The 25,539-nt window shown below is 36.3% G+C and overlaps 1 protein-coding gene across 2 annotated transcripts in view; it reads right to left on the bottom strand.

The window, feature by feature from the left end:
* khdrbs2 (KH domain containing, RNA binding, signal transduction associated 2) overlaps positions 1–25,539 on the bottom strand; it is a 51,913-nt gene that overhangs the window by 15,175 nt on the left and 11,199 nt on the right. For both annotated transcript variants that reach the window (XM_058796677.1, XM_058796678.1), the window contains exons 2-4: positions 22,651–22,778; positions 6,949–7,065; positions 2,291–2,437 (exon numbers count right to left, since the gene is read on the bottom strand). In XM_058796677.1, coding sequence (XP_058652660.1) covers positions 2,291–2,437; positions 6,949–7,065; positions 22,651–22,778 — 392 coding nt within the window. The remainder of the gene's footprint in view (positions 1–2,290; positions 2,438–6,948; positions 7,066–22,650; positions 22,779–25,539) is intronic.

Here is a 25,539-nt window from a genome sequence, read left to right as displayed (position 1 = left end):
GCATGTTTATGACATTTTAAAATACTTATAGATTATAGATTAGAAACAGAGCTATTGAGACTGAAAACTCATCAGCTTGGTATTCCGCCGTGGGCATAAAGATAAAACATGGAACAACACTGACAGCGGTACACATGGAGGATATGACCAGACCAGTCCTGGATGATGCAAAGTTTTGGCCCAAGAGGCTAAGAGCCTGCTTAAAGCTCAGGGCAGGAGAGGTGAATGTAGGGAATCTCTCCTAGAGCACTTCCTCCCTGAGGCCAACAACTCATACTGCTACAATAATATTTACAGTCTGGAGTCTGGACTATACAGAGATATTCATTTGACACATTAATTACCTTTGAAAGCTCCAGGACCCATTTGTTTTTCTAACATTACAAGTAAGCTAGTGTGTGTGTACAAAAATACAGTCCAAACAGTAATATGGTGAAATATTATTGCAATTTAAAATATCTGTTTTATATTTTAATATTTTTCATGTAATTTATTGCTGAAGATTTTCAGCAGCCATTACTCCAGTCTTCAGTGTCACATGAGTCTCCAGAAATCATTCTGATATGCTGATTTGGTGCTCAAAATTAAATAAATAAATAAATCTTATTATTACTACTACTATTAAAGGGTTAGTTCACCCCAAAATGAAAATTCTGTCATTAATTACCCACCCTCCATTTTGGAGAGTACCTCAGAACGTATTTCACGTAATCAGCGTTGTTTATGTTTGGGGAGAAAGCGCGAGCATGAATGTAATCTGCGTTTTAAGCGTTGTTTACGCTTAGGGGAAAGTGTGTGTATGCGTTGTGATACTCTCTAAAATGGCGGACGACGTAACTCGGGGGAGAAGAATGGTTGAGTAAATTATGTTATTTTTGTTTTATTTTATTTTTATAGTTGAGCCACTGATGTCACATGGACTGTTTTACCGATGTACTTACTACGTTTCCGGACCTGGAACATTTCAGTTGCATTGCTGTCTATGGGAGTGTCAGATAGCTCTCCGATTTCATCAAAAAGATCTTAATTTGTGTTCCGAAGATGAACGAAGGTCTTACAGGTTTGGAACGACATGAGGGTGAGTAATTAATGACAGAATTTTCATTTTGAGGTGAACTAACCCTTTAAATAGTTGTGCTGCTATTTTATTTGTATAGATTGAACACATTAATTTGAAATCTCGTTAAAAGTAATATTATTATTTTAATTTTTACTGACTTCTGAACTGTACTACACATACAGTTGTGCTCATAAGTTTACGTAGGCTACCTCTTGCAGAATGTGCAAAATGTCCATAATTGAAACAAAATAAGAGGGATCATAAAAATTGCATGTTATTTTTTATTTAGTACTGTCCTGAATAAGCTATTTCACATAACAGATGTTTACATATACTCCACAAGACAATATAATAACTGAATTCAAAAGTTTACATACCCTTGAATCTTAATACTATGTGTAATTTCTTGGATGATCCACGACTGTTTTTATATTTTGTGATAGTTGTTCATGAGTCCCTCGTTGGTCCTGAGCAGTTCAACTTCCTGCTGTTCTTCAGAAAAATCCTCCAGCTCCTGCACATTCTTTGGTTTTCCAGCATCTTCTGCTTATTTGAACCCTTTCCAAATGTAACAGTTGAACTGCTCAGGACAAACAAGGGACTCATGAACAACTATTACAAAATATAAAAACAGTCGTGGATCATCCAAGAAATTACACATAGTATTAAGATTCCAGGGTATGTAAACTTTTGAATGGGGTCATTTTTATAAATTCAGTTATTATTTTGTCTTGTGGAGTATATGTAAACATATGTTGTGTGAAATAGCTTATCCAGGACAGTACTAAATAAAAAAATAACATGCGATTTTCACGATCCCTCTTACTTTGTTCCAATTATTAACATTTTGCACATTTTGCAAGGGGTATGTAAACTTATGAGCACAACTGTATAGTTAAAAAAGCAGAAGAACTTTTCATGAAAATTCAGAATCATAACCTAGGGTGAAATTAATGTGGATTTGCAAAATACATTATCAGAAACTAGCAGCATTCTCTCGGTTTCTAGCCAGTTCCAGCATATTAAACATCCAGTTTTGTAAGGCAGATCTCCAATGTATATGATTATATGCATAACTCTATAATCTCTTTTTTTTTCTTCCTACGCAATAAACATGAACAAATTTATGTATGCAGGAGAGCACTAGAGTTCAGTATTGGTTGGTGCACTCATCTCATCTTGGCTTCCAGCTCACCATCCCTCTCAAGGAATCCAAGTGTATGAACTTACTGGAACAAGGAATTTCTTAATCTCCTCCAGGGCATGGCTCATGCGGGAATAGGCTTCTCCAGGTGGTGCAAAAACTTCAATTAAAACATGAAGATCGTTGCTCAAATGGGCGTATTTCGCCTCTCCACTTTTCCTCAGCTCTTCCTCCTAGAGATGGAAAAATATCAAGTCAGGACTTCTGTGTGAAGAATTAATCATATCATTAATGAATTAAATAAATAGCACTTTTTTTCCACCACCCCCAAACCACATTATGCATATTTTGAACTGAGAGTGAACTGGAAAGGCATTAAAGGGATAGTTCACCCAAAAATTAATTCTGTCATCATTTACTCACCCTCACGTGGGACATTTTTCAAATGATCTTTTTGTCCTACATAGAAAGGAAAGTCATACAGGTGCGACATGAAGGTGACAGAATAATCATTTTTAGGTGAACTATCCCTTTAAGAAAGAAGCTCTTTTTGAGGTGATGTTCTTTGAATATATTTTGACAAAATGTCACAAAGATGACTTTTTTTTTAGCTCACATTTAATAATAATTCTCATAACGGCACAGGAAAATGGTGAACAATGGTAGCTATCAACACCCTTACTCTGTAACACAGATAATGGGTACGTGGATACTGCAAATCATTATGCTTAAATTTGCCCGAGGGCTTTTTGTCAGAAATAAATTGACACTGTCACCTTTCTGATTAAATCCTGCCATCGGAAGAGCAGAAAAGGGTGATATTTCACAGAAGTATCCAGTTTCTCAATTCTCTCTGATTGCTGAAGGTGTTCTGTGGCTCTTCAAAAAACATAAAACTTCACGAAGTTTGTAATTACGTAGCCAACATTTCCGTTTAATGTTGATTGCCTTTCAGCTGTGGCTTCTTAAAGACAGGAGAGCTTTGATGTAGGGTCCATTCACAGATTTCTGATCACTGATGCGGGCCCTTGTAGCCCCTTCAGCTTTAATAAACACTTACCGATGCCATCTCTCTATCAAGTCAAAGCGACCCAAGCACTTTTTCCATCATGCTTTGCATGGACGAAAGGTCAGGAGATACTTAAGCTTTCACAACATTTCTGAGAGGCGTAATCATATTTTGTGGGGCTCCATATACAGGAGCTGGCGATTGTGAATATTAGATAATTTTGCGAGAAGACACAAATGTATGCATGTACGTGTGGACGATGTGAGTGTTTCCGGATCGACTTAAAAACAGACAGACAAAAGGGGAAGCAGGAGATGGTGAAAAGTCTGCTGCCTCATTTCCAGTCCTCTGGAAAACCGTTCGTCAGATGACATTTGTTCTGTTTCAAGCCTGAAAGCTTTAACTTTCCTTTCATGTCAATCCATGAAGAAAATGTTCTGTTGTTTCAAAAGGTAGGTCTGTCTCCCAGGATGCATTTCAAAAGGCACTCAAGCAAGCATGTCTAAGCACAGCAGAATCCTCTTCAAATGTGACAAAATGAAGGGTTCCTCAAATTTATTCCCGGTAAAGTACAAATAGTGAATCTGACACTTATAAGCCTGACAGTTATCCAGCGCCCCTATGGAGTTAAAGAGCTCAGATTTGAAACAAAAGCTTATAAAGCTAAGTAAAATCTATTCCTGCAACTCATGGAAGCTGCACTATGGGTCATAATAAACGCTGCATTTATTTTCCTTCCATAAAAAAATAAGAATATGAGTTAAATATTTCTGCTGTCTATCCCCAGATTGAGATTTGCGCTACACAAATTGTCATTTTGCCATTGTGGTGAATGTAATATCCTGAAATGCCATTTTTTGATTCAGTCGATTTGCTGCCCTCAGACACAAGCTGTTCATTTACTTGCCTAGGGAATCATTCTAAATGCAATATTCTTTGCTTTGCTGATCCTTGGATGTAGAGAGTCTGTTATATGAAGACCTCAGCAGGACTTCACTGCACAGAAAAGTCTATAAAGATGCACGGCAGACTCTTAATTTCATATGTATAACAAACCTGTACCAGCTCAAGGTGACTCTTTATAATGGAATATGTTTGCATTAATGATTGCCTTTGGGATTTAAAACAATCCAACAGGCTCTTGTTTGAGTTCTGCCATAAATTTAAATAGATTTCAGACCACGGTTCATCTGCATTGTTAAAACAGTGTGAAATTCTGGAGAACAGTGTGTTTATAAAACTTAAAAAGGAACCTTCTACTTGTAGAAACTCCCCACATGGCTATTCGGAATCAGACAATGCATATTCCTGTCTCATCTGGACAACTTTTTAGTATGTAACAATGTAAGAGAATAAAACAATAACAAGACATTGGTCCTGTTTGGTTCTGTGAAATGATTGCAACGAAGGCAGATTTTAGTCAAAACAATATACATAATATGTTTAAATTAAAGTCTGAGGGGGAATTCATTAAGAAAGGATTATAGCCCTAAAAGCATCTTTTATTTGCATGCTATCTGCATTGCTTGAGCACACAATTCACTTAAGAAATTATGTAAATCAGGTTAATGGTAAAATTGGGGCTGTGTGGATGACGCGATCTGCACAGTGCTGTTTGCACATTGCTGATATATAAATGGATGCAAGGCCACATATACACAAACAGTACATTATGTGGCATGTAACAGGCGATTTGAAAATAAATCTAGTAAAAATAATTTCCATTGGATACAACAGGTTCATAAATTATTCTGAAATCTTACAGTTTCTGATATTGCATATGAAAAAAAAAATCATAGATCAACAAATCTTATTTCAGTAATAACACCACATTGATCACTCCATAGGCAGATCCTGTGTATTCGCTTCATTGCTTAAATATTGAATGTTTAAATATTCAAAGCACAGCGCTAAACAGCGCACATGCCTGTAGCACCTGGCTAAAATAGATTGCAGGTGGAATGTGAACAAGACACTGGGTTTTGCACTGTGCACTGTGCACTACATTTCATTCCTCTAACACATTCAGAACACTCTTCAGAGACCAAATGAGGACAAACAGCTTTTGTGTAAATAATTCATACTACTCAGGTAACTGTAAATGCATTGCTGATTGCACAAACAAAGTTTCTGTTGACTTTGTGGAAATCTTATGATAACAACGTTTAATTTTCATCATGGTGTTGTTGAAAAAAAGGATTGTTTCAGCTATAAAATGTAATTGGTTAAACAAAATTCAAGAGTGTTGTAAATATGCACACATCAACTGAATGCTATTAATATGCCAAGTCGCCATGCTTCACTTGTGCCTAACAACACCCCTTAACAGTGGTAAAATCACTTTAGAACACAGCCTCGCTTCATTCCATTTCATACACTACATGAAAGAAAACTAATATTTGCTTGATATTTTCATTCAATGGAGTTACATTCAATAATATTACATTAAAATGAACATTTTATTGAGCTGGGGAAATCAGGATGGCCTATTATGAGATGACAGGAGCAGCAAACCGAGAAATATTACATTTGGAACGATTCTCTGGCTAGGTAAATGACCAGCATGTCTCTTAGGGCAGCTGTTTGGCTGAATCACAAAATGCCATTTCTAAACATTGCACTCACCACAACTCAATCCAAAGCACTTGTTTAAATCAGATCCACTGAGAAAGATCCATACTGTGAATAGTCTCAACAGCTCCTTTACAACCTAGAGATTTGTCTGTTAGGTTGCCAGGCTTTACTTTCAGAATGTGAGTCAGTGCTATCTATTTGTGTTATCATTTGCGATGTATTTCTTTTTTCAAGAATTTATACAGCATCAGTAAATGCTAAAAACAGCAGTTCTTCCTCTATAGGAGCATATAGTGCAGGTAATGATCTTCAGTCTCAGCGTCATCTCACACTTTGCCCTGTCAGCCACTGCTGATGCTTGTTAGACTCACAGAAATGAAAGGTTTACAGGATTTAAGGGATAAAGTACTCTGCTCTGGAATAAATGTAGTGTCCCTAACATGTACAAGCCCATTTCCTCCACATGAGAAAAAAAAATCATGGTTTGGTAAATCATAATTATGATATAAAAAGTAAAAATTACGAGATAAGTCATCATTTAAGATAAAAACGCAGAAATTATGACTTACTAAATCATAATTATGAGATAAAAAGTTATAATAGTTAAAAAGTTGAAATTGGTATAAAAAGCCATAATTGACAAAAGATTACTGCATGACTTGTCATTTCAGTTTTTTTTTATTTTTAGTAGCCAATATTTCAACATAATTATAACACAAAAAGGTTTTCAAATTATGAATATTAAGTCATATTATGACAAAAAAGTTGAAATAATGAGATAAAAGGTCACAATTGTGAAATAAAAAGTCAACATTTAATCTCATAATTATAACATGTCATAATGCCCCTTTAACTTAATAATTCTGACTTTATATGTCATATCAAAACATATCATATTTTTTCTTTCATGGCAGAAACAGACTTCCATAGAATTATTATACTATTATACTTATTGACAAAAATCAACATATGGTTTAATTCAGGTCTAATCAAAGTAGTTTGTTTTTGTCATGAGCAGTCAGTTTAGATATTAATATCCGAAAATATGCTGGTAGAGTTATGGCATATATGGTTACAGACAAATCAATGTCAATCATAATAATAATACTCAAAGCATTTATGGAATATATTAAATTTAGAAGTTGTTGCCAGTCATCCTACCTTGCCTTTATCCCTCATTGAACCCTTGCCGAGGATGGACATCTTTGCTCCCGTTTCCTCTTGTAATCTTTTCATGGAATTGCCCCTGGGCCCCAGCAGTTTCCCAACAAAATTAAACTGTAATAGAGGAGAGAAAAGGCAATACGGTTGGTCTCTCACACTGCCTGCTTCCTAGACAGCTGCCTCAGTTACCTCACAGTCAATAAAACACATTTAAAAGTAAGTTGGTTTTTCTCATCATGCACAAAAACTACAGTAAGAAAATGAAAAATTCTTTTTGGGTTCAAAATTAAATCTGTGGCAGTCGTCGATCATTTTTAGGTTCATGTTTTTCAGAAGCGATCAAAAAAGATGTGAGAGTCTACACCTGTTTCTGCAGGGCACTGCAGCCGCTCATGTGTCTAATCGATGTTTGGGGTCAGTGGTTGGGCTCCACTGCTTTCAGAGATATTATAACATGTACCAAATGCCAAAAGGGATCTTCAAAACGATCCAGAAGTCCATGCTTGAATGAGGCATAACATAATGAGTTCATTTCCAATGGGGATTCAAGTAATACTACCCAGATGATGAGCTATCCAGCAACTGCCTTGGGGCAGCAACTAACATTTCAGTCACACACCAGATCAGCGGTCATTGAGAACACTTGGCCTTCACCGTTTTTTCACCCTCTCTCTCCGTTGGTTTACTCATATCTGTGCATTATACAACTGTATCTTCAAGGGATTTCTGAGTTTTACACATTGCAATCAGATTTGAGCTGCTGAGGGTTGTTTAATGCCCATGATAACAACCAATCTTAAATAGTCAATAAATGCTACCATTGTAAGAAAAAGTGCCCTTGTATAAAGTGGTGCATCCGATTCCATTTATAACAGTGTCACTTCATCACTGTCTGCTCATATTCAGTGTTCATCACTTTCTCTGATGTATTGCCACGATCTCCTTAGCCAGCAGCCTCTCTAAATTTACTTTAGATGTAATGTTTTTGAGAAACCTTTTAAAAAAACATTTTGTATGTTTTTTACACAGGACAGTAAAACAGAATAAAAAGTGACCTTTTGGATTTTGATAACGCATCTAAACACACTTTCACAATTTTTAAGTCGACACTTCTTAAAAACAGTGCTAATGGCAAAAGACAAAAAAAAGAAAAAACACTGGCAAAATATCTTTGTGTGCATGGATGTTGAAGTGGGGGATGAATTTTAAAAGAAATTTTCAGTGTGAACTGTAAAACTAATTTTTGAACTAATTTTACTGTGCAAAGAGTAAAAAAACAACAACAACAACTTTACTGTTAAAAAAGTCTTGTCTGTCTTAAAGTTCACCCAAAAATGAAAATCCTCATTAATTATTTACCCTTGTTGTTCCAAGCTTGTAAGACCTTCACCTTCGGAACACAAATGAAGATATTTTTGATGAAATCTGAGAGCTTTCAGACCCTGCATAGACAGCAACAATGTTGGGGGTAACGCATTACAAGTAACACAAATTACGTAATCAAATTACTTTTTCCCCCCAAGTAACTAGTAAAGTAACGCATTACTTTTTAATCTACAAGAAAATATCTGAGTTACTTTTTCAAAAAAGTAATGCCAGTTACTTTGTTTTCCCATTTATTGACTGACAAGTCTCCTGTTCCCATATTGGAGAAATCAGAAGTACAGAGGCGTTGTGTGTGAACATGATGTTACTGTAATTCTAGACTAAATGTGAATGTGCATTAATTCATCCCACTCGCCAAAAAACAACAACAAAAAAAACAGATTTAGTATTCATCAAAATGAATTAAAACAGTGAAATGCAAACTCAGAATATGACGCAAACCTGATAAACCTAATTAAATATGTTAAATAACACAAATGTATCTAATGCCATTTTATTAACCAATGTCTTTGCTGCTGACCTTTGATGGTCCAGTTCATCCATACTAATAAGCAAAAATGACTTTAGATAAACTAACAAGGTTTCACTTTATTTTGATGGTCCCTTTAACACATTCTGTTGACTATAAGTAATGTTGCACCTACATTTCTACTAACTCTCATTAGAGTGTTAGTAGTGTATTAGTTGACTGGTAGGGTTAGTATTAGATTAAGTTGACACGTTCTTGCAAAGTTACTTATAGTCAGTAGAATATCTGTTGGGAGACCAACACAATAAGGAGTTAGTAGATATGAAGCAGACAGTCTACTAATACTCTTATGAGAGTTTGTTGACATGTAGTTGCAACATTACTTAGTGTCAACAGAATGTTCAAAAGTGACCATCAAAATAAAGTGTTACCACTAACAATTGTGCTTCATTGTTTTTTAGTTTTTTTTATTGCTGAAGAGTGTTGAACCTTCTTCTCCTGTATTCTACTGTTCAGACATGAATTTACTTTTCCTTTAGCCTGAGGTTTATTCATTACACATTTTGGTGTGAAAGGGATTTTACAGTTGCTATAAATAGAATTTCTTATATGAAAAACAAACAATCAAGTCCTGCTCATATTTAAAAAGTAACGCGAAAGTAATGCAAAAGTAACGTAACGCAGTACTTTCCATAAAAAGTAACTAAGTAACGTAATTAGTTACTTTTTAAGGAGTAACGCAATATTGTAATGCATTACTTTTAAAAGTAACTTTTCCCCAACACTGGACAGCAACACAACTAAAATGTTCAAGGCCCAGAAAGGACTTCGATAATATAGTCCATGTGACATCAGTGGCTCAACCTTAATGTTAAGAAGCTACGAGAATACTTTTTGTGTGCAAAGAAAACAAAAATAACGTCTTTATTAAACAATTTCTTCTCTTCTGTGTCAGATGCATGTTCAGGAAAGTACAACACGTGTGTGGTGGTGCTGATGTCCATCTCTCTTAGTTCATCGTCTGAATATTCTGGTTCAAATAAATAAATCCCTCTCTGTCGAGATCTTTAGATATGTTTACGAAGACTGCTTGTAAACGCAAGCATCGTGGTACTCTCGTGAATGAAATAAATTGTTGAATAAAGTCATTTTTGTTTGAACACAAAAAGTATTCTCGTAGCTTCATAAAATTAAGGTTGAACCACTGATGTCACAAGGACTATTTTAATGATGTCCTTACTGCCTTTCTGGGCCTTAAATGTGTCAGTTGCGTTGCTGTCTATGCAGGACCAGAAAGCTCTCAAATGTCATTAAAAATATCTTAATTTGTGTTCTGAAGATGAACGAAGGTCTTATGGGTTTGGAACGACATGAGGGTGAGTAATAAATGACAGAATTTTCATTTTTGGGTGCGCTAATCCTTTAAGACTATAAGAGGCTCAAATAAATAGATAAATAAATATTGGTTGTGTATAACTAGTCCACTATTGTGACAATTCAACTATAACACAAATAAAACATTCTGTGTGGAACACATTTGTACAGTCTGATGTTGCATAATTTTAGCGATATGGCTGTTTACTACAGTATTTGTATATTTCAGCCCAGTGAGCCAGACATTACTCAGAGAAGTGAATTTGTCCTTCAAATGTTTGCAAAGGTTAGCTGATATGTGGCGGCCAGAATGAAACAGTTGGCAATAACACATGTTGACATACCCTGCCTAGCACATGGCTGGAAACTCCTCAACACATGCTCTTCCCAGTCAGGCTATAGATGCAGCTGTAGGAAACTCTAGGAAACGCAGAAGAACCGTCACCGAATTTGGCCGGAGCCACAAAGCAAATGCAAACAGTTTCAGGTGAAAGGGTGAGGTGTGGGTAGGGCAGTATATTTAGCAACACTGCAGCACTGCGCCAAAGCGGCATGACCAACTCTCTCGGAGCGGGTGAGCTGGAGGTGTGCCGTCTGCATCCCCTCTGATGGGGTGTGTATGACAGGAATACTCTGCAGCTGGCTGGGTGCCTCGGAGCAGATGGTTGCCTCAGCTACAGTGTGAAGATGCTCACTGGGCGGCTGCAGTGGAGTGGCCTGTTTTCATTAAGCTAATGAATGTCTGGAGCCACTCTCCTGCTCCACGGTGGGCAATTTAGGCTTTATTAGGGGGCACAGTTCAGTGCTGGATGAGGTTTGAAGCGATGCAAGCTGTCCCTCGCAGTCCCCGGCAGAGGCAGGCCGCAGAATGATGGGCATTATGCAGCACTGACAGGCTGAGGATGATAAACCTGACAACCGGAGGCATAAGTGTCAAACCGCATTGGCTTATTATGAGCAAATGGGACTTCTAAGAAAGCACGCATAGTGTGCTGTTGTGATGGAGACTAGATCACTAACTCACACTTCTGGAGCCTGGATCAGTGTGTACGTCTGAAAACACTGCCAAAATCCAGGAAAAGCATTCGCTGTAGTGTTTATTGATAACTAAAGAAGCTCGGATGGCTATTCAGTGTGCTGTCATGCAGAATCACTTATTTTTGGAGCCCGCAGTGACTTCAGAGTGTGTGTGTGGCTGGCTGAACAAATGACTTTTCACACATGAGTCCCTTTGACAGGGACCTTCACCTGCGCTCGGCGCTCTCTCGTGTGCATTACATTGATTTCTCTGTCAAAATCTTTTCAGAAGTTATTCAAGCCACTCAGACCACTAAGCTCTTGATCAGTTTCATATTGGCACAATCACCAGACACATTTTACTATCATCACATACTGACAGTCATCTTATTGGAGACATTTCTGTTGATTCATCCAATATGCTATAACTAAACAATCTGGAGACTAAAATAATCTTTATCCATTGAGGGCCATGCAAACATAACCGTGTAATCTAACAAAATATTTATTTATTTAGAATGTGAAGATACTGCACAGCAAACTGCATAAATTAAAACATGGATGAAAAATATCTTAGTTGTACGATATTTCTTAAACATTATTATCATTATTATTATTATTAAAGTACATTTTTGTATACAAAAGTAATATGTTTCTGTCATAATTTCTTTAAGTTAAACCAAACTTTTATTTTGGCAAATCTTTGCTATTCGGTGTGTATTTGATGGTAGTTTTTTCTCAAATGAAACAGTGTTAAGCTGCTGAAGTGACTCTCAGAGCAGCTCTGGAGTTGAAGTTCACGTGTCCATGTTCTTCACTAAAAACACTGTGAGTGCTTCCTTATAGTATCATGCACTGATTGGCTCTAATCACATTTATGTCATCAGTATCATATCACTCAGTGTTTTTAGTGTCTGCTGTCTCAATATATAAGAACATGAACACATGAACTTCATCTCCAGAGCTACTCTGAGAGTCACTTCACCAGCTTTACACTGTTTCATTTGAGAACAAAACTGATGGTGGATGAGGAGAGATCCCTTCACTATAAAGCGCTTTGGGTGCACAGCAATACACAATAAAGCGCTATATAAAATCCTTCATTCATTCATTCATTCATTCATACATATATTTTATTGCAATCTTGATACAATATTTTTACCAGTTACTATAGTTACCATAGATATGAATGTAAATGCCAATGCATAACTCTCTCCAGGTATCATAGACCTCCTTTTTTGTCAGGAATTACATCTGTGAGATCATTAAGTGTCTGATGTAATTCTTTGATGTGGAGTTTCGAGAATTTTGAAACTTAAAAATGGGTCACAGACCAAATATGGATGAGAATCCCTGCACTAAGACCAGCTTTACTTGTTAATTTAAACTTCCTCAGAAAGAGTCTTAAGAGTTTAAAATCTGTCTCTAATGCATTGTGTACTTAATTCTGAATTTAATTTTGTGGTGCATTAAGAGTGCTGTTCTAGAACACTTCTCTTCTGCTGTCCCAATCTCAACAGACTTGATGCAAATTGCTCTTCTATACTTATCTTAGGGTGAATCCCATTTCTCTGTCTTACCCCTTCCCCTTAGTTTTGCACGTTCACTTGAGAGTAAGGGCTATCCCAATTCTCGTTTTGATCGAGGGGTAGGGCTAAGGGGAAGTGGTAGATACCCCTTAAAACCAAGCATTTTCACGAGCTTACTTGAAACCAAGGGGTACCCGAGAACACACTGCGCAACCGGCAACAATGGCTGCCAGATCATCAAGTATTCAAGTATTTTCGGCTTAAATAATTTATTTAAAAATTACGACAGTCTTGTTTTGTGCTCTAGACAGTCCTGTACATATATATTTGCAACCATGTTCTTAATTGAAACGTTTTAAAAAAATCGCTAGTTTGCTACGCTAACGTTACATTGCTGATTTGCACAACAGTCCCGCAGACTAGCCTTGAATGGACTCCATGCATGTCTACAGTTTTAACAAGTTTGTAAAACGATCCAAAGTTTGTGATCAACACTTGTCGGCTCTGGTGACGTAGCAGCTAGCTAGCGACGGTGTATGATGACGTAACCGTAACCAAGTGGTGTCTCATTTCATAGGGGTATGTTTTCACACCTAACGCTTACCACTCGGTTTCGAGGGACAAGGGCTAGGGGTAAGACGAAGGGGTAGAGGAAGGGAAGGGGTAAGACAGAGAAATGGGATTCACCCTTAGTCTTTGACTATTTCGTTTTCATTCTGATGGTGCATATTCTTATCTGTCATGAAAAAAACAATATACTAATCTATTTTTTTTCATCATCTTATCACAGCATCAAAAAATTGGAACAGTAGATCTTGTGGGGCACAGGCACAATTTTAATCTGCTGTCAATTTACAATGACTGAATATGATCTACACATTAAGCAAAAGAGATATTAAGCACAAGACACATGCTAACTTGTATTATTTACGGATTCGGACTTCAGACTGTGCCAATTAAACCTGAAATTATGGGCTCTGCAGAAATCTCTACAACAGCTATACAGTCTGCATCTTATGTGGTATAAATGACTATGATGTCTAGGGCCAATAAACTTCTAAATATCCTCAAGGCTGTTTCAGCAAAAATGGCACAAAACTCCTCAGGCTTCACAACAGAATGTGCTGCCAGCCAAAGTTGGCAAAGGGAACACTTAACATAACCATTAGTGCAGTTAGGCTGTTTGCCTCTGTTTGAGTTGGAGGTTGAAACATAGCACCCTTGCCATAAGCTGTGAAACCAGATAAGATCCGCAGATGGGGTTAGATGTCTACTGCCAGTGTAGCCAGCTGTGCTGCTAGCGAGGCCTAGCACTGGCTGATAGCAGGATTATTGCTGGGGACTAGGACTGGGAGAGATGTAATAATGGCCAGGAGAAATGGCTTGGCCACAGTCAATGGACATGGGCATTAGCAGAGAATGGTTTAAACAGTGGCAGCGCACTATGGTGTTAAATAGAGGTGGGAGTCAAAGGGGCAGTGCTGGCTGTTAGCGGAGACTAATGAGCTAGGAGAAAGAGGGAGAGCTTTGATACACTAACTGTACTGTTCAAGTGTTTGGAGTTGTTACAATTTTGTGATGTGACTTTAATTAATGTGATTTTTTACATTTTTATTTATTTATTTATAATTTTGAAAGAACTTATGCTTACCATGTTTGCATTTATTTAAATTATTAAATATTATTACACTTTTTTTCTATTTTATATATTTTTAAACGTGATTTATGTTGATTAAATTTGTGCTGCTTAATATTTTTGTAGAAAATGTGATACATTTTGTTCAGGATTCTTTTATGGAAAAAAAACAGTATTCATTTGAAATAGAACATTCATTTTTTTGTAACATTGTAAAAGTCCTTACTGTTACATTTGATCAATTGAATGTGTCCTTGCTGAAAATATATGCCTTTATATATGCCTGAATTTCTTTACATTATTATAAATTATGAACAATATAGAATGACTTTAAAGTAAAATTGTAATGTTAAAGCCTTGAAACCTTTAACATCTCTCAGCATTAATATTAACAGACCTCTCTTAACATTAATAGATCTAATAATAATAATAATAATACTAAAGTAATGATAAATATTACTTGGAAAAAATATTAGCAATATAATAATAATGTTATTGTTATTGTTATATTAATATTTAATTGTCAAAATAGGTGAAATGAGAAAATAAGATGCACATAAATAGAACGCATAACAAACACGTATGATCTCAGACTAAAAACGTATGTTCCAACATTCTGAACATTGCATTCAGTGCAGCTCTAGAAAAGGTAACAGCCTGAGGAAAAGTTGATGATGGATTCCCTGCATTACAGAACCCATATTGAGCCCTGACACTCTGGGGCTGACAACACAGATGCAGGGTAAACAAACAGCGCATTAAGACCATCTCAGAGTCAGGAGGCTGACAGGTTAAAGACTGCTACCCATACAGATGAGAGGCATCCACTCTCTTCCCCAGACTACATTTCCCACGTCGCTTTGGTGTCTGCTCTTAAAACGAAATGCTGTCCTCGAAAGGTCAAAAAGCTGGAAAGGCACACATTTACAAGTTTTCCAAGTGCAAAAATATTTGTTTGCTAAAGATTATGGCAGCAGCATCACAAATGAATGCCTTTCTGCTGGCTGCTTAGTGAGTGTGTTATCCCATGGGGTGCTGGTCATTTGAAACATACTGGGATAAGCCTTATAAACCGATTAGGAAAGAAGCCATATTCCCATAGGCTCAGTGTTTCTTTCCATGACTTTCCGTCTCTCCAAATCTTGAACCAACAACTGTGCACCACAAGAAAACCACATTATCTGAGCTCATGTTTGCAATTATATGAATAACCTTCCTCAAAACAAATAAAAGGTGCCTCAGCAGGCTTTTAATTCATTAAGAAGATACAACTTCCTCACTATTGTTGATTTTTTTTCTTTTTATTTTTCCCTACTGTGTACTGTTCGATTCTGAATCTGTTCAGCAGCTTATCTATGTTAAACACCTTTGACAAGGTTGGTCGGCCTTTGGGACTAGGGAATTCTTTAACAAGACAACAATTGGATTATCTTTGTGTGCAGAGCTTGCCTACACCTCCATGTAAAGGTCATATAACTAGAGACAGATAAGCCACAATCTATGGGGACAACAACCACCGGCGTTACTATTCAACGGATTAGTTGTGTTTTCAGAACTATAAAGGCAAACCTTGTGGTAGATCTGTTTGCGTCTTTTCTTGTTGCTGGTTTTAATGAAAGGTTTAGGTAAAGCTGGGTGTTTACAACTACAGTAAAACAGCGTTGAGAATTCTGAATGCTACACTACAATGGTTTTAGGAATATCTTCAATATCTCTTGGCGAAACACAAATACAATTCTTGCTGTCTAATGCTTAAAAAATATGTTCCCATGCTTTCATTTCTTGCATGCCTGACTTTCTTTACAACACTTTAAATGAGAAGCAATTTAGCAATGACAATAATGTATCATGACTAAAATGCAGTAGTTTGGCATTTTTTTTAATAAATAAAAAAAATAGTTGTTGTAGTAGTAGCAATTGCCTGTTTTTGCAAAAATCGTTTCATGGCCAGAAAAAAAATATTTATAGCTGGTAAATTTTCTCAAGTCACCAGCCATTGGCAGATTTTGTAAAAAGATATTTTTAGGCCCTGCTTGCAAGTGTAGAAATTAGGACAAAAGTATTGTAATTATTTCCCTACTGTAGTATAAGGTAAAATACTATACCTGTGAAATACTAATTTTCATATATTTTTACAGTGCAGTTGTTTTAAAATATATGGTTACTACTGTCATAGGAATAATCATATAAAATTATTATTATTATATTTTTAATTTGTTTGACTTCTAAATTCATCAGTGTGAATGTAATTTAGACTGAGGCACTATTTATCACTATTTATAACTAAAAAAGAGGGTTGAGTCCCCTTTAAATTTCAATCACAAGTCAATTCACCAGTTTTTTTCTTTGTTTAGTTTGCACTCTGAACCGGTGACGGAGCTCTTAATTTTGAACTCTCAAAGTGCACCAGGTAGATGAATTTAACTTTAAAATGTACAAAATTTTCTTTAGGGGAGGGGTGGGATATAGATACTATAGATACTATTAGATAGATAGATAGATAGATAGATAGATAGATAGATAGATAGATAGATAGATAGATAGATAGATAGATAGATAGATAGATAGATAGAGATACTATTGATATTTTATCAAAGATATTTGTGACCCTGGAGCTCAAGTCTTAAGTCGCTGGGGTATATTTGTAGCAATAGCCAACAATACATTATATGGGTCAAAATTATAGATTTTTCTTTTATTGCCAAAAATCATTAGGATATTAAGTAAAGATCATGTTCCATGAAGATATTTTCTTACCGTAAATATATCAAAACTTAATTTTGATAAGTAATATGCATTGCTAGAATTTGGAGAGCTTTAAAGGCAATTTTCTCAATATTTAGATTTTTTTGCACCCTCAGATTCCAGATTTTCAAATAGTTGTATATCTCAACAAAATATTGTCCTATCCTAACAAATGTATAAATCTCAAATTTGAAAAATTGACCCTTATGACTGGTTTTGTGGTCCAGGGTCAGATCTGCGGTGTTGTTCCATTCAGCCATGCTCAATCACATTTCTACCTTCAAGGATTTCTTTATATCATGATTTGACATGGGTTTGAAATAGTGCAGCATAACAGTCAGAAAATGGGCGATGCAGCTACCGCCTCGATCCAGGTGCTGATGATGCAAGTTTTTTTTTGCAGCACTAGCATGTGCTACTGGACACATGTTTGTCAATTTAATGTTCAGCACAATGGAATCAGGTGAATGATAGCATATACTCCGCACCATCTTGATTCATCAGCACACACTGCACCAAAATAAGCTTAGCGTATACTACGCCTCTAATGAGTCTCTGCACAAACAGATGTACCCATAGGACATTTGCTAAGTCTTAATTAGAATCCTCCGACAAATCAGACACCAAGGCGGTCTGGCTACCTTGTAAACCCACGCAAACACAATGAATTACACTACAGTGTAAAGCAAGTCTTCCCAAATGTTTATGCACATGTCCCAGTTATCCATTTTTTGAAAACTGTTGATCAAAATAACACCATCCCCTATGGGAAAAAACCCACAGACCATCATAAAATAAATTTGCAGTGATGTTCAGAGGTGTAGAAACGCCCTTTGATAGATTGCCCAAATCCATCTCTTAAATCTAAATACAGTGGTTTCCATGGCGACCATGTCTTTGACTTTACTAGATGGTGATACAGGTACCCCATTCATCTCTTGGCCTTCCTTTTGGTCTATATGTGTGTGACGCTCTCTTGATTTCTATCAGTTCTCACAGGTATCTGAGATCTGTGTCAGCAGGGACTATATTTCAACCACTGACTGAGCTTCTCTGCAAGTTATGGTAAATCAAACACTTTATTTGAATACAGATAACAGACACTGATGAAAAAATGAAAACAGTATGCAGTTTTGTTATGTCACAATGAAATATATACAGATCTGTGCATAGAGATCTAAGGAAGAAGAGTTGCAGAGGTAATACGAGCCAGGATAAAAATATCCAGTGATTCAACATTTGGTGGACACCGTCCAAAACACATCAACTAAGCATATTTGCTTGAGTTTTTCAATGCAGTAGCAGAAACTGGATTCCCAACAAGATTTAGGGGAGACCGGGAGCAATTTAACAAACTAAATGTTCTCAATGATGTGGTATGACACTTATTCAGAATATGCTCAGTAAAGTTCTCTCTCTGACTGAGAAAAAACACTGTAAAACTGAACAATGAAACGAGTTAATTTCACTTAAACATTACAGAAAGTTCATTGTACTTAACAGAAAATGTTACATGAACTTAATGATTGTTTATATTAAGCGGAACTTAAACTGAAAGAGTTGCAGCAAATTTCTAATTCCCAGAATGCTTTGTGTCAGACTATAGAAAAAGAATAAATGTTCAAATTAAGCGGGTTACACTTTATTTTAAGGTCCTATTCTCGCCGTTTAACTACAAACCATTAACTACAACTTTTACCTCAATAAACTCCTAATTTGCTGCTTATTAATAGTTAGCAAGGTAGTTGTTAAGTTTAGGGGTAGGATTAGGGATATGAATATGGTCATACAGAATATGTGCTTTATAGAGTACTAATATATAGCCAATACATTAATAATAGGCATGTTAATAAGCAACTAGTTAATAGTGAGAATTGGTTTCTATACTAACGTGTTACCATTAATTGTTATTTTGTGTGTTTTTGCACAAGATTTATACAGGGAGAGATGTGTTTGTGTTTGCCTTTCTGTTATGCTGGGATTTACAAGGATTTCCAATTTTAGTTAGTAGTTTTCCAGGGGTTACCATTGTGGTGTAGAGTAGTGCTTGTGATTAAGTGATCACTATAGGTTGCATGTTGTCTGGTATATACATAGGGAATATATGTGTAGTGAATACACACACACGCACTTCTTGTATTAAAATCAATTTATTATCAAGGGTTTTTTTTTCTTCATTAGAAGTCTGTTAATGGCACTGTAATTTTGGTTATTTTCCTATATTTAGATAACATTCTGTATACCAGAGGAGACACTAGTGGTCTGTGATTTATAATGGAAAATGTTACAATTGTCCCTGGTTGTCAGTGCCGATAGCACTTCAGGGTGTCTCGAGTTCGAGTCCCGGCTCATAGACCTTTCCTGATTCCGTCCCCCCTCTCTCTCTCCCACTTCGCTTCCTGTTTAGCTTCTGTCCTATCCAAATAAAGACATAAAATGCCAGAAATAATTCTTACATTTACATTTACATTTAGTCATTTTGCAGACGCTTTTATCCAAAGCGACTTACAATTTGGGGAACACATGAAGCGATTCATCTTGAAGAGGCAATCCGACAAACGAAGTGCTTGTAACACCAAGTCTCAGGCATTGTTTAAATAAGTACAAGCTAGCAAGGGAAGGAATAAATAAGGAGAAAGAGGTTTTTTTTTTTTTTTATGTGTAGGTTGTTGTTGTTGTTTTAATTCTTAAAACAACAACAACAACTGGTTTACCATACTTGGTATGTTTAAATCAGCAGGTGCAAAATCATGCTAAATAAATAAATAACCATAACAGAGTCAAGTTTCAAAACATTGAAAAGAAACAGCATTCCTTACAAATAATAAAGTTTTTTCCCCTTGTCTTCTGTAACCTTGCCAATTCAGCACAGAAGAACCAATGAACTCAATATTCACTGAATAAAATAATTCAAACAATGCCTGCTGTCAGTTCCACTGAAAATGCATTTAATTTTTCATTTCACATTTCATTTCAAATAAAGAAAGCGCTCTGCAATAATTTGGAGAAAAAAATAAACATACCATGAATGTATACTGAACACATGCATTATAGCACAGTAGTGATGTGCAATTAATATCTTGTCAGGAAAAACAAAGATATTCTAAGCAATGAGACAATGCATTAAAAGTCTCAGTCTGAAACAATGCAGACGAATAAAGATTCAGAACAAGGAATTCATGTCAAGGTCAATATATACATTAGAACAAATAGTCAAAAGATACATAACAAACTGCCTTTCAAGGTCCACAAAGGCCCATTCTTCATTATGCAAATACATAAACTAAAGTTAGCCTAATTTAATGAGAGGATCAAAGTAACCAAGACTGACTCCAGCTCAGTTATTCTGAGCTGCAGCCGAGATGCTCTTCCTTGGAGACAGTCTCATCAAGCATGATTAGACAAAACTCTGAGACAGCGCTGTCGTCACACACGGATTAATTAACCGCACATAGATAAATCCTGGGGATTTGTAACAGAGAACATAACATAAAGTCTAGACTCTGTAAGCTATTATCTGTTATGGTCCACAAGTTCATTGATCAACTGATGTTGAGGTATAGTGGTTTCTAAGCGTTAAACTAACCTTTTGATTTAATTATTCATTTATTTATTTATTTTTTGGCTTGGCCTTTTCTACACCAGAGAAATGGCTCATAAATGCAGCAAAACATTTAGAAGCTTTATATCAAGTGCCATGACAAGTAAAAGAATATAGCATGGATACCTGTAAAATATTTTCTTAGCAGGACTTTTGTCTAAATAAATTTGCAGATTACGTTTAAAATAAGCGTTTTAGATTATTAGAGCTTTTAATGATTTACTTTAAGTGAGTTAAATGACTGCAAAGTTAATCTAAAATTTTAATAATGAGAACTGAGTATGAAAAGTCAAATACAGACATTTCAAACAATACCAATGATCATAATCAATATGGTAGCAATATATTGTGCATCATTAGGTTTTTGTCCTCTCTCACCCAGACTCTTCACCCCAAAACCTGCTTCAGTCTGCAGTTACAGAAAGAAAAGCCAGGATTCCCATAGCTCTCCATAAGGCTCTAAAAATCATTCATCTTATCTCAAATCAATAATAACCTGAAATGCTAAAACAGCTTGCACACATTTACTCTATGTAGTCATGTTTTGCAACAAAACTATTTCTTGCAATATAACTCTTCACAAAAACACATCTTTTATATGCTTCTATTTGGGGGAAAATACACCCTCTTACCCTCGTACCAAAAAACGATATGTAAATAAAATCTCGGAAAATGACATAATCTACACTTAACATTAATCAATCCGATGACATTGGACAGATATTTCTCACGTTCCAGGAATATCACAAGAGAAATTTGCCATAAAATTTCCATAGCTACAAAGCAGCCAAGATCCTGAGGAAAGGGGGATTTGGGAAAACAAAAATCCATTGTCACAACTCGAACAAGACATGTAAAATCTAAACCTAAGGCGTGTTCTTTGTACTCTCTTTTTCGACGGCACAAATCTACTAAACCCATCAAACAGTCTGCACATTTTAGTACTCCAGGGATTCGTTTCCTAAAGCGAAACAGTAAAAAACGACGGCGCATATGAGAAGCTCAGAAGCTTTATGGATCCGTCTGTGTGATGCTCATGGGCTTTTTCCCACTCATTTTCAAAGCATCATTTTAAAGCAGCACAATGCTGAATAAAAGAGTGTCGCGTGCACCAAACGTGATAACGACAGTGTAGTCTGAAATAAATAACCAGTAACCTGAAATAAAAAACTCTGTTTTTAGCTTACATCACAACATTCTTCTAAAATAAATCTCTGTTACTGACAAAAACGTGATGTGGGATATTGTCTAACATTACACTGATGAATCAAACCAGTCAGTTCTGGCTCTCTAAATACTGAATCTCTATAATCAAACTATCAGCAGGAATCAAACATAAGCACTCAGTGCCAAATACACTCCATGTCTAGTTTTTATGGCACATTTAAAGACTTCAGCTGTTATCTGTGAATAAAAGCGATCAACATAACAAATACAAGAGCTACAAAGTCAAAGCCCCACAGGAAGATCAATCAACCAACAGACAATAACATGACACAAAACTGACCATGTTGCTAAATAAAATGGTTTTATGTCTCTGTTAGTGCTGAGAAGCTGAAATTTCCTAACAGATGCGTGAGAGGCCAGCTGGTAAAAACAAGAATAATTTCCTGATTACGAAATGAGGCAGAATAATGTTTGAACAGGTAGAAACAGATGTGGCGTGCCTGTTACTCTGAAAGAGCCAGGAGTCTTTTCAGCTAGGACAGAAATGTAAGGTGTAAATAACAGCAGATCTGCAGTGCAGCACAAATCAGAGTCTGACACCTTCTAGTTTGCTCCTGCCAGATACGGAACATATTAAGTCATTACCACGAGCACAGCAATCCCATAAAACTGATGAATTGCTTTTGATTCTCTCTGATCTCCACATGACCATAACAATGATTTGACCGGCACGTCATCGCTCCTTTGTATGTTGCATGGAGTGCTTAGGTCTTACCTTAGGATACTGCTGCACCGGGATCAGCACACGCTCCGACAGTTTGATGTTTTTGTTGCTGATGATATCCAAGTATTTCTTCACCTCGCCATCTTTTCTCAACTCGTCTCCTTCAAACTTTTCAATCTCTGAATGAAAGAAAAAAATAAAAATCGCTCTGGGTCAAATAATGTCACGATTTCCAGGCCGGAATATGAGGAAAATCTCAAAAAAGGCTTTCAGATCTTTCCAGCTTCCTGTGGCACGTTTATTAACAACAATTAAATAAATACTCTGCGTTGAACTTAACTTGTCGGCGTAAGCCTGCTAAGCCCTTATTCGCATGACAAACACAAATTGAAAAGCTGCTGCTCAAAACTGTAATATTTTGTGCTTGAGGAATTTTATGGTGCTTTTGAGAATTGAGCCGGAGACTTAGCAGCCACACAACATTAAAGAGGCTTGAAATGAAGCTGTCACCTGGGTTCCTCCAGGGATCCCCTTCTGTCACTGCTAAATTAATGCTCAGCAGAATTGAGAATTATGAACCTGTGCAAGTTGTGTAAAACACGGAGCGGGGAAAGAAGGAAAGGGAAGTCAGCAGGTGAAGGGAGACCATTATTTTTCACCTCAACTTTGGCGAGTCTCGCAGCTGCTTAGACCTGCAGAAAACCGTATTGTCTCGCTTTCACTTCTACACTGAATGTAGTGGGGAGGAGCAGCTTGGATTTCATCGCAATGTCTTTTCAAGTTTTAAGACCTGTAGACCCAAAGCGTGTTTGTTTTAATGATAGCTTAGTGTGGTGGTCTTTGTGTTATATGGCCCCTTATGTATTTAAAATGAAACTTTCTCTCTGTATAGTTCTTCTGTAATGATCACCTCTGTTTTTCTAAATGAACCACTTATTGTTCATTATCAACGCTCTGCAGTAAACAGTTAGAAAAGCAATTATTTGCTGGTTATAATATAATCTGCTGGAATTAAGTACAACAACAGAGGATAAAATGACTGAAAAAATAACAATAATAATGAAAGTTATTTTTGCAGTTATTTTAAACCAGCTGATTTTTAGAGGATATATGAAGTCAGTTCCCCTCAAGTTCACAAAGGTGTCCTATCAGAGAAACCACAGGTGTAGTTCAGCACATTAATGATGAACATGTCTTACCAATTTTTGAAAACCAGAAGGTAGGCCTACTTGGTGCTCTTTAAAAAAAAAAAAATTTTCCTTAATTTTGAACAGTATTATTGCTTTAAACCAGTAGTTATTGGGTTTACACTTTTTTTTAAGAAATATGATCTCAGTTTACATCTTGATTTTATGTTTATTTTTAGCCTTTTAATTCTGATTTTAATATTTTAAAAAATTAGTAATTTAAATACTTCAGGTCCCCTTGGAAGCTTGCTGAGGCCCCCTAGTGGGCCCCGGTCCCCTGGGTGATAATCACTGCTTTAAACCTAACAAACCTATTTTTGCTTGAAAACCTTTCTAGCACTAACAGCCCTATGGTTGTGATGCATGAACTGGAGAGTTACAGAGGTCTTGCTTCATCGTGTGCCCTTCAGCATGACACTTACTCTCAGGTGGCTGCAAGCGACTAATGGCAAAGCATCTGCAAAATGACAACAGCACGAAAAGGTGAAATTTCTATCAAAAATGTAAACAATGACATGGTCTATGTAAAAGTCACCTGATCGTGATCGATTTTTTTCAACCTTTTTTGTACTGGGGATGCTCGCCTTACCCTTTCCTCTGAAAGGTATGAAAGAAATCAAACCAGGCTGAAAATGAGACGGAGGACCTAACAATAAGGCATACTAAAATTGATTTTACAAAGAGTGGCCACATACATCCTGAATTAATATTTATTTTTGCATGAAACTGTAACATAGGAATGAGGAAAGTATAATCACTTTGTTCTCTTGCTTATGAATATAAGTTAATTTGAAATATAAAAAGTACTTCTGCAGACTCAGTAGCTGCAAATTATCATTGTAATCCACTGGGAACAGACTCGTGCTTTGTGCATTTCTAATGTTATTTTATTTGCACAGAAAAGATTTAAAAGCTGCCATTATCCCTTTGACTTTTTGCAACATACAAACTGCCAGTGAACAAAAACAAATTTAACATAGAGAAAAAAAAACAAGAGCGCTGTAAAACCTCTGTGTTTTCGGATTTCATTGATTTTGGATGCTCCTAAACACAATGAAAGCCATCTCTTGAGTATGCCATGCATGCCTGACAACGCTAACTAACAAAAGTCTCTGGGTGCTATTTAGGAGCTGCTGATCTGATCTTATTGAGTGAGTAAAAGACCAAAAAGTCCATAAATGGGCTTTTAGTTGATACATATAACAATTTCAAGGGTGAGTGGCTCTGTGGAATGAGTATCGCAGCATAATAGGGAAGATCCAGGCTTAAATTCTGGCTTGGCTTCTTTTTCCGACATCTGTTGTTATGCCTTTGCATAAAACACTTCAGCCAGGTTTGTTTAAGGAGTGCCCTATACGGTTACCGATGCATAAACAATTGATTGGTCATTCAAAGGTAAAATATATATATATATATATATTTAAAAGTTTAAATTTTTAGCATTCAAGAAAAAAAACAATCTCTATCTGATCTACCAAAAAGCATTAAAATCTGATCATTTTGAAATTTCATCATCTTGGCATTATAATAAGTAGAAAAATGTGCACATCACAGAATGTCAAATATATTCATCTAAGGGCTCTGTGAAGTTTCTCTACGGTTGTAGTTCACAAGAAGATTCTAGATTGAATTATATGATCCTTGTTCAGCATGAACCAATTGGGTACAATTTAAGGGATGCTGGATCTGTCCAAATAATGTTCACAATGACAAAAGAAAATCTGAAAAGACCTTTGGGCCTAATCTGAGGCTG

The sequence above is a fragment of the Onychostoma macrolepis genome, chromosome 13 (genome assembly GCF_012432095.1).
Source record: "Onychostoma macrolepis isolate SWU-2019 chromosome 13, ASM1243209v1, whole genome shotgun sequence".
Classification (NCBI taxonomy): domain Eukaryota; kingdom Metazoa; phylum Chordata; class Actinopteri; order Cypriniformes; family Cyprinidae; genus Onychostoma; species Onychostoma macrolepis.
This window is presented reverse-complemented; position numbering and strand designations above follow the sequence as displayed.